The sequence below is a fragment of the Peromyscus maniculatus genome, chromosome 6 (genome assembly GCF_049852395.1).
Source record: "Peromyscus maniculatus bairdii isolate BWxNUB_F1_BW_parent chromosome 6, HU_Pman_BW_mat_3.1, whole genome shotgun sequence".
In the NCBI taxonomy this organism is placed as follows: Eukaryota; Metazoa; Chordata; class Mammalia; order Rodentia; family Cricetidae; genus Peromyscus; species Peromyscus maniculatus.
Genome location: NC_134857.1, coordinates 66,295,132 through 66,310,242, shown reverse-complemented (window position 1 = coordinate 66,310,242; position 15,111 = coordinate 66,295,132). Strand labels below are relative to the sequence as shown.

Below are 15,111 nucleotides of genomic sequence, written 5' to 3'. Positions count from 1 at the left end.
AGCTTGGTGAGGAGTGGGGGAGCTAGAGACTTTTGCACTCACGGTGTGGGTTCATTAGGTAAGTGGGTGTTTTTTTAAATTTGTTTTTTGATTGTTTTTATTTTGTTTTGAGACCTAACCCAGGTTGGCCTCAAACTCTGTGGTCCTCCTGCCTCAACCTCCTGAATGCTGAGATTATAACCCTGTCACACTATGCCAAACGTGGCTGCAAACTCTTTTAATGGCACTATCTTTCAGGTCTCTCCCTCTTTACTTCATGATTAGCATCCTTGTCCTGGCTAAATATACAAATGTAATTTGAACTTTAAAATTTAAAAGTCAATTGATGAGACACAATGGCTGTGCCCTCCTGTGCAGGGCACACATGAAGTTGTGGCAGATGCGTAGCCACATGGCTCTCCTTGTGTAGGGAACTCACAGCCCCTACAGAGCCTCTCTATGGTGACAGCCAAGAACATCCATCCCCAAGGACAGCTGGTGGGAAGGCTCTGGAAGCTGGACTTGATAGCCATATAATGCCACACAGCAAGATGCCTATAGCAACAAGCCAACAGGCTGCGTTGATGGTGCCATAGGACAAACATTTAATGCCCTTTGGACTCACACAAGACAGGAAAGTATAAAGATCTAGTTCCTTAGATAAATGGTTTCCCCTCAACGGGGCAGGCCATGAGCAGAAGGGGATGCTTTCCAACCTTGTCTACGTAAGGATCCAGGTGAGAATAAAATAATCAAAGTAAATATAACGACAGTAAATCAAGTCGTGGTTTAAAAATCAAGACCAGCAGGGTGTGGACACACACACACACACACACACACACACACACACACACACACACACACACACACAATCCTAAACACTAAGCAGGAGGCTGGAGACCTGCCAGCTGGAAGCCTACAGGTCTGAAGCCAGCGTGGGCTACATATGAAGATACAGTCTCGAAAGCCATGGCTGAGGATATAGCTCAGTAGAGAAAGCACGCTGGCATGTGCCAGGCCCTGGGTTGGGGTACATGCGCACTGCTTCCGAGTTGAGTTTAATACTCTGCTGGAGTTGAGAGTCACTGCTCCAAAAGACAGACAGGGAGAACCTGGTCCTCAGATTCGGTCCAGGGACAGCCAGTGGCAGGACCATGCAAAGCTTGTTAGAAATGCAGAGTTCCTCTGCAGAGCATAGGGGTAGCCGCCTGTAGTTCCGGCGACGCAGGAGGATAATGTAGCAAGAGGATCCCTTGAACCCAGGAGTTCCAAAGCAGCCTGGGAAACACAGTGAGATCCATTACAGAGGAAAAGGAGAGGAAAGGGGATGAGAGGGAAGGTCAAGAAGAGCAAGAGGAGAAGAAGGGAAGGAAAAATGCACTCTTAAAACCTACTAAATGAGGACCTGTATTCTAGCAAGATCTCCAGCTGATTTTGGATACAATGAGATTTGAAAAGCACTGCAGAGTTCCTGCTGCTACAGAAATATGGGAAATATGCCACATTATAAAGTACTTATATAAAAAAGAAAAGAGTACAGGGTAGAAGATAAAACCAATGTTTGTGATATTAAGGCATTTTACATCAAGTATCCTATTAAAAGTCAAATATAGCAAGGCGGTGGTGATGCATGACTTTAATCCCAGCACTCGGGAGGCAGAGTCAGGTGGATCTCTGTGAGTTCGAGGCCAGCCTGGTCTACGGAGCGAGATCCAGAACAGGCACCAAAACTACACAGAGAAACCCTGTCTCGAAAAGAAAAAAAAAGTCAAATATAGCAAGGCGGTGGTGATGCATGCCTTTAATCCCAGCACTCAGGAGGCAGAGGCAGGTGGATCTTTGTGAGTTTGAGGCCAGCCTGGTCTACAGAGTGAGATCCAGGACAGCCAGGGCTACAAGGAGAAACCCTGTCTAAAAAGCTTGCATCCACACCCCACACCCTTTAGTTCAACAGAATCCACTGAGAGAGCAAGAGACCCCATCCTCCAGTCCAGCGACAAGACTCAGCTGAGCAACACTAATCTACCTGCAAGCTCCAGGGAGCACCAGCTTTCTCCACTACATGACAAGTCCTCAGGAGGAGATGAACAGCAAAGGGTGTGGTTGCAGGATAAGAAGGGGTCTTGGACACCAGTGGTCCCACACTGGGGGCTTTGCAGTATTAGGTGAACCCCTGTAATACTTTTAAAGGACTATTTAGAAATGGTGATACTTATTACCAGAAAAAAAAAAGAATCCTCTACAGTTTGTACAAACATTCTCTTCTGTACCCCTTGTACTCAACGGGTCTCAGAGCAAAAGAAAAAAAAAGAAAGGAAGGAAGGAAGAAAGAAAGAAAGAAAGAAAGAAAGAAAGAAAGAAAGAAAGAAAGAAAGAAAGAAAGAAAGAAAGAAAGAAAGAAAGAAAAAATTAACACACTTCCAGTACCATGACTCTTTGATTAACATAATGTCTGAAAACAAACTTCTGTGGCAATGAAGGCAGCCATACTGGACATGGGAACATAGACCCCTACCCAGCAGCATCCTGGCTGGCATATGGTCTTCATTAGCAATGCCAATGATAACCTGCTCCAGCGCATAGGAGGAAAAGCAGTTTCTATCCATTTGTTCTATCCATGGCTTCTATCCATTTATTCTAAATTAAGCTGTCAGTAGGCCAATGCCAAAACCAGAGAAAAACTGTTTTCAGGTTCTATAGGCTTCCTTCTCCTGACTTGTCCAAAGGTAACCCGGTAACATTACATATTGTATATGTGAACTTCAAACTTATAAACACACTCCTCCTCATCAGCCTCTTGAATTCTCAATCAAAGAGGTAATCAAAATAGTAAAAGGGACTCATAAACCTGAAGTGGTTTGTCCAAGGTCATTAAAATAAAGCAAAAATATTACAAGGATGTAGGCGTTTGTTTTTGGTGTGTGTGTGTGTGTGTGTGTGTGTGTGTGTGTGTGTGTGTGTGTGTCTTTTTTGCATGCACTGAAGTCTATGTACCTCTGAGGAGGCCAGAAGAGGGCATCAGATCCCCTGGGACTGACACTGCAGACCACGGTGAGCCACCACTGGGTACTAGGAACTGAACCCCAGTTGTCTAAGAAAAAGCAGCCAGTAGCTGAGCCAGCTCTCCAGCCTCAGACAGACCTGGGCATCCTCTGGCAGCCTTGTTTTAACGAAGTACATTATAGTTCAGTGGTGAGGTAAGGCAAGTCAAAACATCAAGGTGGAGCCTTTCCCAGTCAAGGACTACACTGGACTTGTGGTTAGAGGCACGGGACAGGAGTGGCTTACTCAAGACAGTTTCTGCTGTTGCTGTTCTTCTCTCTCACAGAAGGAAGGCAAGCAAAAGTTCATATGGTGATTCCATTATCATCGGGAAGTAGGATCTCACCTATTTTTCCACCATACTCTACTCCCATATGCTTTTCTGCTCCACCATAGTCATTTCCTGCTCCTGGGGCCTGGGATGCTACTGAGAGCTAGAGATCTTGATTCCTGGCATGCTATCCCTTGGATCCTCAATATCCCCGAGGCCTACGTGTGGAAGGCTCGGTCTTCAGCCTGTGGCACTTTGGGGGAGTTGGAACCGATATGAGGCGAGCCCTAGTAAACAGAAGTTAGGCCACTAGAAGCCTGGTGCCTTCTCTTCTCTCTCTTGGCTTCCAGCTACCATTGAGAGAAAGGCTTCTTGTGCCAAGAACTACTGGCCATGAGAGTACCACTTGGCCACAGGTTCAAGGGCAATGGGACTAAGCCAGTGCAGACCCCACACCTATGAACCCAAGAGTCAAATAGCCCTCTCCTCCTTTAGGTTGACTTCCTCAGGCATTTTGTGACATCGAGAGAAAGCTTACCAACGTGTGGAAGCAGGGGGAGTGAGGGGGATAGAAAAAGGGCCATTCTGCCGGGCGGTGGTGGCGCACGCCTTTAATCCCAGCACTCGGGAGGCAGAGGCAGGCGGATCTCTGTGAGTTCGAGGCCAGCCTGGACTACCAAGTGAGTTCTAGGAAAGACGCAAAAGCTACACAGAGAAACCCTGTCTCAAAAAAAAAAAAAAAAAAAAGAAAGAAAGAAAGAAAGAAAGAAAGAAAGAAAGAAAGAAAGAAAGAAAGAAAGAAAAAGGGCCATTCTGTGCAACTGAGTTAACGCCTTTAAGATTGTTTTTAAACATGCAGGTGCATTTTGCCTGCATGTGTGTCTGTGTACCACACACGTGCAGTGTTCTTGGAGGCCCAAAGAGGCCGTCAGATCTCCTAGAACTGGAGTTGGAGGCAGTTGTTGGACACCACGTGGATCCTGTGGAGGGGAAGCCACTGCCGTAACTGCTGAGACAGCATCTCTCCAGCCTCCGAGTTAACCCCTTAAAGAACAAAGCTCTCGGGAACCCCATTCAACACCCACTTGCTCCTCACGAGCAGCCAGAAGCAGTTTCACAGGTAACCACGGCTGCCATACTCAGCAACAACAGGCGTTCCAGTCACCAAGATGGCGTGACGAATGAGTGCTGGGTAGACAAGTGTCTGCACCTCTGTCCTATTCTGTCACTACCTACCTGTGTGGCCTTCAGCGGATTATCTACCCTTTTGCAGGTTTTCGGCCCTTCGTCCATCAAATGAAGGGAAGAGTCAGATCTACTTCACAGGACTCTTGCCAGGGCTGAAGGAGAAAAATATGTGTACAACAACTAGACTACTGCCTGGTACCTAGTGCACAACAAAACAGTAGCTCATTCTCTGATTCATCAGAGCCCAGTGTTTTTCCAAATCCTCTCCTGCTCTCTGACTTCCTCTCCATCTCCGAAATGGGAAAAGAATGTATATTAGTCATCGTACCTGTTGCTGGAGCGCTCCAGTGTGAATGAGTCTTAGTTGCAGGGTCACCTTAATCACGTGTGTATTTTGCATCTTTCTCTTTTCAATTATGAAATGAAATCATACAGAGACTTGGGGTGGCGAAACAGAGATTCTCCGGGACCAAAGGAAACCCCACTGTTCTGCGGAGCTGAAGATGCTGAGGGAGTGGAAAGGAATCATCTCAGGGCGGGAATGGTGTTAGGTTGGTCGAGTGCTCACTTAGCAGGCCTCAAGGCCCTGAGTTTGAGTCTCAGAACTCTGGAAACCAAGAATGGAGGCAGCAGCTCTTAACCCCAGCACTCGAGGATGCTGGCAGAAAGATCACAAGTTCAAGGTCATTCTTGGCTACATAACAAGGTTGAGCCCAGCCTGAAATACATGACACTTAAAACTGACAATAGGGGCCGGGCAGTGGTGGCGCACGCCTTTAATCCCAGCACTCGGGAGGCAGAGGCAGGCGGATCTCTGTGAGTTCGAGGCCAGCCTGGTCTACAGAGTGAGTTCCAGGAAAGGCGCAAAGCTACACAGGGAAACCCTGTCTCTGGAAAAAAAAAAAAAAATCCACAATAGGTCTTTCACACAGAATAATTATTATTTAATGTATGTCAGAGCATCTCACTCTGTTGGAGTGGCTTGCACAGTGACTTCTTTCCCTTCATACACTACAGAAGTTCCAGGGAACAAAGCTGAGGTATAGAAACCAACAATCACTGTCCACGCCAGCCACCAAAGTCAGCATCCACAGGAATAAGTAGTAAGACTAGTATACATCCATGATACCGAATAAAGATGGCACTTCACCTCTGTGGTCTTCCTAGTGCCCAGTCTAGTCTTTAGAAAAACATCAGGGGGGCCAGGGAGATGGCTTAATGGGTAAGGACCTGAGTTTGATGCCCAGAACCAAATAAAAAGACAGATGAGAGAGCACACATCTATATTATAATATAATCCTAGCACTCCTAACGTAAGACAGAAGGCGGAGACAGAATTACCCAGAAGCTCCTGGGCAGGCTACCCTGGTGCACAGCACAGCAGCAGGAACCCAGAGAGCCCCTGCCTCTGCTTCAACGAGGGTGAAAGTGAGACCAGGCCCTTTTGCAGCCCACCCACAGCCTCACTCTCACACAGCAAACAAATAAGTAGCTTCTCAGACTTTGAAACAAATCAGACAAATCCCAGTGGAGACACATCAAAGGTATCAAAACCAAGAAAAATCCAGGGAGCTGCCACAGCCACAAGAAGCCTAGAGACACAGCAAGGAAATGTGATACGGTAGGTGGGATCCTGCAACACAGTAAGGCCAGCAAGCAAAAGCGAAGGCAAGAGGAGCTGTCTGGACCGGCGGTGGTGGCGGCGGCGGCGGCGCACCTGCTCAGCATGTGCAGGGCACCGGGGCTCTACCCCAGCATTATCCCTCTGCCCACAGCACAAAGTCTGAAAGCAAACCTGAAGACCCAGAAAGATGCTGTCACCCGCTGAAGGCTCCCAAGCGAAACGAGGTGGGATTGGACGCAAAGACGAAATGATCACCGAAAACAGAATGCTCATGCTCTCCCCAGAATGGCGTAAGCTGATGAAGTTACAGAAGTACATGGGTCAAAGAGGCAAAGAAGAATGGAAGGACACACCCTAGTGAGAAATAGGTTGCGCCGGTCGGGTGTGATTACAGGGCTGGCACACCTGCAATGCCAGCCCTGTAGAGACTGATGCAGGAGAATCACATCTGAGGCCAGGGTGGGCTGCAAAGCGTAACCCCATGCTCTTTGCACTCTCCCTGAAGGTCAGGAGAATATTTTCTCTGTAATGCTGCATTATGATGCCCCTAGGACACTGCCAGACATGTAAATATTTATAAGGTCGTTAGTGTTTATTTTATGTCGGCCTTTTGCTATTTTTGTTGAAGTATCTGGAAAGGACTTGCTACTCTTGCAAAGGGCCCAGGTTCAGTTCCCCACAGCCACATGGTAGCTTATGATAGTCTGTAACTCCAGGGCCAGGAGACCCAGTACCCACTCTGGCCTCTGCAAGCCCCCAGGGGCATGCACAGTGTACATATGCAAAGGCAAATACTTATATAGACATAATTAAAAATATAGATTAGAGGGAGGAGTGAGTTTTCATGTGTATTGTGAAATGCAGAAAAAAATTGTCAGCTCTTTTAGCTTAGAAATAAATTTGAAAAGAGAAGAGGAGGAATTGAAAGAAAGCAAATGAGAGTGTGAAGTGTGTGTGTGCGTGTGTGTGCGCGCGCGCATGCGTGTATGTGTGTATATGTGTGTGTGCGTATATGTGTGTATGTGTGTGTATGTGTGCGTATGTGTGCGTGTATATGTGTGTATATGTGTGTATATGTGTGTGTATGTGATGTGCATGTATGTGTGTATGTGTGTGTATATGTGTATGCATGTGTGTATATGTGTATATGTGTGTATAGTATGTGTGTATGTGTGTGTATGTATGTGTGTATGTGTGTGTATGTGTATATGTGTGTATATATGTGTGTATGTATGTTTGTGTATATATGTGTATGTATGTGTGTATATGTGTGTATGTATGTGTGTATATGTGTATGTATGTGTATATGTGTGTATGTGTGTATATGTGTGTGTATGTATGTATGTATGTATGTATGTATGTATGTGTGTATATGTGTGTGTATGTATGTGTGTGTGTGTGTGTATGTATGTGTGTGTATGTGTATGTGCTGTGCATTCATGTAGTGCAGGCTTTCCCCTAGGGCACTCGCTTCCTTAGGGGCTTCTCCGGCATACTCAGGGCCCTGGGTTTGACCTCCAGGACTGAGGAGAGAAGGAGGAAGGAAACGGTCAACTTCTGACTTGTTGAAATTAAGTCACAGAACAAACTTTTCATTTGTGACAATAATGAAACCTAAACATTACTATTGGGCCACGTTAAAATAATCCGTATAGGGGCAAGAGAGCTGGCTCCGCAGTCAAGAGCACTTGTAGCTCTTGCAGAGGATCCGGTTTTATTCCCAGCCCCGACATAATGGCTTACAACCATCTAGAACTCCAGACTGTCTTCGGACCTCTGTGGGCATGAGGCACGTGGTAGACAGACCTACGTGCAGGCAAAACACCTATGCACACACATATCATCATCATCACCTTCTTCTTCTTCATCTTCATCTGAAGGCTTGCAGAATGCCAAAACGAAAAACCAGTCTCAGACTTTGGGATTCTGGCGGGACTAAGGTATTTTCAAGAGAAGCGTGCATTTCACAGTGACCATATCTGACTGTTAAGTGTGACACTGCATCTGCCTGATGTTTCTTCTGCTGATAAAAAACCCAAAACTAGTCGGGCAGCGCTGGCACACACCTTTATTCCCAGCACTCAGGAGGCAGAGGCAGGTGGATCTCTGTGAGTTCGAGGCCAGCCTGGTCTACAGAGTGAGTTCCAGGACAGACAAGAGCTGTTACATAGAAAAACCCTGTCCTGAAAAACCAACCAACCAACCAAACAAACAAACAAATAAAAAACCCCACAACTAATCCCCAAATGGAACAGAAATTTGGACTGGATTAAGTATCAGGTAATTTAGCAATAGTGAAGAGCAGATATAAAGTAAACACTAATAACTATCACTATTTACCACATGTCTGGCTGTGTTCTCAGAATATCACCATAAAACACTACAGAGAAAATGCTCTCGTGATTTTATTGTAGGGGTAGCATTTACTAACCAGGAAGAGGAAGTGGAAAAATTATAAAGGAAAAAAAATCACATAGCTGTTTACATTGAAATGAGAAAGGTTGACATCAAAGAGACCACAAAGAAAATAATAAATAAATAGATAAGCATCAGAGTAGAAAATATTTGTAGTACATATAACGACTCACAAAATTTTAGATACCTTAGTTTAAAAAAAAGAAAAAAACTCCAAAAACCAATAAAAGAATGGACAAAAACCATAATGTATTTACCACAGCTTCTGAAGTGTGAACTGCATATGGGGTCACATAACTGAATGTGTTTTTGTTAAAAAAAAAAAAAAAAAAAAAAACCATTGGGAATAGTAAAATGTTTCTGGATGTGCAAGGACCAAAAATAAATTCAAAATCAAATGTGCAGCAGATTCAACGGTTTCTGACAGTTCTTGCCTGTGTTACAGCCCTGGGCTCCATTGCAGCCCTGGTTCTGAGCACATAAACACACACACAGTCTACACCACACATGTCACCACACCAACCAGAGCCTGCACCACATATCACCACACCAATCATCACCAACAAACACTTCCTGAAACACCTTGGCTAGATTTGAGACTACTTTATGTTATAAATTACAGTGTCTTTTTTTTTACTGTATATAAGAAGTTTCTGCTTTATAGACATAACATGAATTAATTATGGAAAATAATGACAATATCTTCTTAGAACCATTCTTCAGCATGTATCAAATCACTATATATTTGATTTGCATTATGTTGGAATGTTTGATTTTTAAAGTTGCTATTTGAGATACTGACTTTTTTCATTTAAAAAAATCATTCAATGGAGCCGGACGGTGGTAGTGCAGCCTCTAATCGCAGTACTTGGGAGGCAGAGGCAGGTGGATCTCTAAGTTCAAGGCCAGCCTGGTCTATAGAGTGAGTTCCAGGACAGCCAAAGCTACACAGAGAAACCCTGTCTTGAAAACAAAAACAAAACAACAACAACAACAAAAACAAAAAAACCAATCAACCAACCAACCAATCAAAATCATTAAATGAATTTCGTCTTGGGATTGGAACAGAATTTCCAACAATCTGTGAAATAGCGCTCAACATGACTTCAGTCATCCTGGAGTGTGTGTTCTTAACATGACCTCAGGCATTCTGGAGTGTGTGTGTGTTCTTAACATGACCTCAGGCATTCTGGACGTGTGCTTCTATGAGCAGCATCTTCAGAACTGACAACTATAAAATCAAAATACCCACCAACTCGGAAAAACACTGGAGACGTTCTGACATCCAGCAGACTAACATTTCAGCCAAGATTTCAAACATAAAAAACCAGATCCAGCTGATTAGCATGCAAATCCGCTTTTCTCTTTAATAAGTGGGAAAATTACATGTATATCAAAGAATTGTTTCAACATAAAAATTCTTTATGATTTCTTATCAGTTAGTGTTCTTATAGGCTTATACATCCAGGGATATATAAAAATTTTCTGGTCCAGAAAGGGTGTTAAGTGAAAAAAATATTTAAGAAGACCCATTCTACACAATGACGATAAAAACCTACAGAAACCTGTGACATTATCAATCTTTTTTTTTTTTTTTTTTTTTTTTGGTTTTTCGAGACAGGGTTTCTCTGTGTAGCTTTGTGCCTTTCCTGGAACTCACTTGGTAGCCCAGGCTGGCCTCGAACTCACAGAGATCCACCTGCCTCTGCCTCCCGAGTGCTGGGATTAAAGGCGTGTGCCACCACCGCCCGACATTATCAATCTTACAAACAACGCTGACTGAAAAAAAACAAAAACAAAAACAAAAAAAACCCCACGATGCTCACTCTGATGTAAGCATGGGCCAACTTCATCCTTCCTTTTCCTCCCTCTTCCTCCCAGGTCAGAAAAGCTATCCAACCTTAGCTTTGCTGGAGTTGCAGCTACATCTTGATGCACCTAATACTTGGGAGTTTCCCGGAGAACTTTCCATATTAAAAGCCAAGACAGTTTCCGGAAACCTGGAAAGAACTGGGCACCCCAGCTTTCACTTCCCCTTGCCCTCCACGTGGTCCACTTCACCGGCACTAACCAGTGCGACTTGGCAACACCAACACACCAGACTTAGCTGTGCAGATAGATGAAGAATTGCTGACCAACGACAAGAAAGAAGAAGTCAAGAACAGAGAATGCCGTTGATGATGTAGGCTGGCCCACATCAATCAACCACGACTCCTTTAAGCTGCCAAGAACCCCACAATGAAAAATAAGCTTATGTGCTAGTCTGTGGCTCTCTTTGTGTTAATCTCATTGTTTTTCAATTGCTCTGTTCAAAGGAACCCTTCTGAGGGAACCAGAAGCATAAAAATCTCTGGGAGTACATTGAGAACGGGCTCCGATCCGGGCCTGTGAGGCGGTTCAGTGAATAAAGGGGAGAGCTGACCTGGGTTTGCACCCTGAGACCCACATGGTAGAAGGAGGGAACAGCTCCAGCAAGTCATCCCCCAACCAGTGGAGATCAGAGACCTGAGAGGACAGTTAGCAGTCCGACGGAACAAGCCCTAGAAGGCAGTTTTGATACACAAAGGAAAAGTTTGAGAATCACTTGACCCACACACCCACATCGTCTTCCCTGCTTGAGACTGACATTTAATGGGTCAGTAAGGTGCTCCAGGAATTAAAATGTGCCTGGCTTTTATACTAAAACTGTCACGTGAGGCAATGAAGGATTTCGTATCACACCACCAACAGTGAAGACCTCACATGGTATCAGGCTGACAACAGCGTAGTGTCCACGAGCATCAGTGCATGGTAATCCTCTCTGCTCCCGTCCGCTCACAAGTTAATGCCAGCTAGGTAGCTTCTCCATGGCTGCAAAACTGCAGTTGGCTTTTTCTTCTTCCTCCTTCCCTTCATTCTACTGTTTCCTCTCTCTTTTAATCCCCCTCTCTCTCACCCCTCGTATGTTATAACATTTTCTGTATGGTTCTCTTAGTTACTAAGAGAAGACTGGAATCACAAAGAAGTAATGGGTGTGGGGTAATAGAATAGCAGTAGTAGTAGTAATAAATAATAATAATAATTAATAATAATAATAATAATAAAAACAGGAGGAAATAGTCCATTTGGTGCCCTAGGTAATATCTTGGAACTTTAAACAATAAATAAAAAGAAATAGGGCTGATAAGAACCATGTTAGCATAGGTAAGGCCCTGGGTTCAGTCTCTAGCATGTTCCCTGCCCCCATAAACAAACAACAAAAAACCTGAGAAAACCTGGATATATTTTATGAAGATAGGCGCCAAGTCAGCTAACTTCCTATGAGTAAGATGAAATAGTGATTCCTAAAATCACTTTTGTTTTCCAAGGATACCCTACACCTGTCATCAAAGAAACACAAAATAAAATAAAATTTTAAAAAGCATGATCTGGTGTCTTACACCTATAATTCCAGCACTTAGAAGGCTGAGGCAGTTGGATCGTTAATTTGAGGCCAGACTGGGCATGACCTTGGGAAAACTACATTCAGGATGATTCTACCTAAGTCAGGCTATAAACGTAATATTATATAGGATGTGTGTGGTAAAATTTTAAAGACAAAATAGGAAACAGTTTTTTTTTAAGGTTTTTTTTTTTTTTTTTTTTTTAATATCAAGTAGTAGAGCACTTGCCTAGCACACACAATGGCCTGGATTCAGTCCCTAGAAATACACACACACACAGACCCACACACACACAGACCCACACACGGGGAAAAGGTTTTAATGGTTAACTATATATACAGAGAGAATGTCTGGGAGGGATAGAAGCATGATTCTAAGGAACTGATATTCTTTTTCTTACTCTGGCATAAGTTAGAATACTCTTCACTTTATAATGTGTTGTAAGTCTATTGCAAAAATAGATACGTTTATGTAACTACAGATAAGTTACCAGGGCCAGAAAGCTCACTGGCTGTTTCGAGTCTCCAAGGCCCGGGGTTATGGCATGCATCAGGTTAGATGAGATTAAAGAGAAGGAGAAATCTTTAGAAGGGAAACCTTCAACGTGAAGGAGGAAGGAAGGAACCCTGAGAACAGGCAGAATGAACTACGATAAGGAAGAAACAGGGGGACCTTAGGCCTGCGTCAGTTCACACTCTCACTTGGAAGGGGGCACCAGTCAAGCACTGGAGTTAATGCCCAAGCTTGGTAAGGAATGCAAAGTGTTTGAAAACACAGTGATAAATTTGGCGGGAGAAGCACCACCTATAAAGCATGTCAACTATTAAATAATTTATCCCCAAGACAATAAAACCCAGAATTGTAAGTTTGACCCTCTTGACCCACTTATGGAATTGCTGTCCCCTCACCCCTCCGTGAAGAAAGGCCATACTAAAGATAAGAAAGCTGAAAACACCTATTTCTAAATGCAGACACTACACACCACCATGTCTTGGCAAACTATTATCACAGAACCTAACTAGGCCCTGGCAGCCTTCAGACAGTATGGAACTAGTGAAAAGCTACAAAAACGCCTTGGGAAAAAAACACACTGAGGAAATACTGAACACAGAGCTGGGTTCTATCTAGTTTACATGCCAACACAGTCCCCACAGTGCGGTCCTTTGTAGCGTGAAGCTTTGCTCACAGGTACCGGGAATCCAGAAGAGCACACACTTTTTAAATCCATAAAGCAATGGGGGTACATCTTTGCGAACTTTTCCCATGCTATTCTCGAATCATTTACTCAACCATTCCGTGTTATTTCACTTAGGGATACACTGAACAAAACTACCAGTGATGACCAGGTGGTGTTCATGGTGACTGTCAAGTATCTTTACTCTGAAGAAAAGGCTCAGTGACGGGCGCAGGAAGTTATTTTTGAGGTTCCAGGACTTCTACCGAGAGTATCCTGCTCTGACGAACTTCCTTTCTCCCCTGGCATCCCATTTTCTGCCCTCCATTTGCACAGACCCAACTTTCTCCTGGCGGTCACAGGGAAAAGCTCCCCCATGTTTACTTTCCAAGGAGACTCCCACCTGGTGAATGGAATCCACTTGGATCTTTCCAAATCCTTCACCTCTCTGCATCTCCCTCTAGGCTAATTCTTTCCTCCAGGTGCTGATAACTGTGGTTAACCAGCTGGAACCAAAGGCCCAATAATATCCTGCCCATTAGGTTAGATTTGGGGGGGGGGGAACACCCCGGAAAAAGGGGAGGAGTGTGGGTCTACATTTAATCTTAAACATTATCCGCCAAGCTACTTGATCCGTGCAGCTTTTGTGTGCCCCCAAACAAGATCATAAAGGTAACTACAGGCCCCAAATGATCCCCAGTCCAACTACACTGGGCACCACCGCGGGGAGGGTAGTTTCGACGAATTACTCCCAAGCAGAAAATTGGTGCGTGGGGGAGGGAAGGAAGGCACCAGAGGTCCGAAGTTCACCCGCCGCCGCCCGCCGAAACAAGACTTGACTCAGTATGGGCACGTGGTCTGACCAGGTTGAGGTGGCTGCAGGCGAAACCACAGGGAGGGGTCGTTGTCCACCGGGAGAGCCAGACCTAGGGAGTTCTCCCTGGCCTCTGACTCACCCACAGATAAGTTATCACCCAGCCACAAGTTCCAAGCCAGCAGCCTTGGATCGAGTTTGCACGGAAATTTTGGAGTTTTCAGCTCCAAGGCCACTAAGCAGGTAAAGAAAGCAATCTGAATTCTCTCGGGCTCAGCCCGAAAAGGAGACTAAGGATGGCATGGCCACTGTCCCGCCCTCTCGCCTCCACGAGTTAAAGGTGTCAGTCCCCCCAGGCTGCAGCGAGAACTGCCGCCGCGCGGGGCAGGGCGTGAGTGGCCACGGAGAGCCGGGTCCTCGGCGCGTCCCCCACCCCGGGGTGGCCCTGGTCCCCTCGCCCCCCACGCGTCTCACCTGCGGCCGAGTGGCCCGGGAGCGCGCGGCCCCGGGCGCGGCGCGATCCCCCGAGCTCCCGGCGCTCTCGCAGCTCTTCCTCCTCGTCCTCCCGCCGCCGGCCCTCAGCCATGGGCGAGGCGCCACCGCGCAGCCCGGGGACGGCGGGCGAGCTGCGGGCAGCGGGCGCCCCTCGCCAGCGCGCTCGGCGGGGAAGGACGGTTCCACCTGCAGCGCGCGGAGCTGGGGCGCGGGCCGGGCCGAGCTCCCCGCCTCCTGGGCACGCACCGGCGGCCTGCAGCTCCTCGGCTGGCGCTCTCCGCTCGCTTCCCGTCCTGGCCCCTTCTCCGCCCCACCGAGGTCCAGCCTGGGATCCGGGCGGGCTCCCGGCCGGCCTCGCCTCCTCGGGGAGGGGTTACGGGCTGCCGAGGCCGCCCTCCAGCAGCACAAGCTGGAAACACCCCCAGAACCCAAACAGACGTGCACAAAATAAATAAAGGGGATGGCGAGGAGAGAGAGAGACGAGGAGGCCTGGCCTCTTCCTGCCCTTTCACAATATCCCGGAGTCAACAGGAAACCCATTCGCTTGACACTTAAACAAAAGGGGGAGGAACCGGTTCCAGGGCGAGCTAGGAGAGATGCGCCAGCTAGGAGAGGCTCAACTTCACTTGGGGCGCACCACCTAGAGTTGAGTCTAGACTCTGGGAGTTCTGTCTCTGACCGTGTCTA

At 46.2% G+C, this 15,111-nt stretch overlaps 1 protein-coding gene across 4 annotated transcripts in view; it reads right to left on the bottom strand.

Annotated features, from left to right (window-relative positions):
• Sh3d19 (SH3 domain containing 19) overlaps positions 1-14,655 on the bottom strand; it is a 169,984-nt gene extending 155,329 nt beyond the window's left edge. For 2 of the 4 annotated variants that reach the window (XM_076574343.1, XM_006985332.4), the window contains exon 1: positions 14,404-14,655. In XM_076574343.1, the coding sequence (XP_076430458.1) occupies positions 14,404-14,515 (112 nt within the window). In that variant the 5' untranslated portion in view covers positions 14,516-14,655. The remainder of the gene's footprint in view (positions 1-14,403) is intronic. The other 2 variants (XM_042279230.2, XM_076574345.1) reach the window with 2 other exon arrangements.
• Positions 14,656-15,111: the final 456 nt, after the last annotated feature.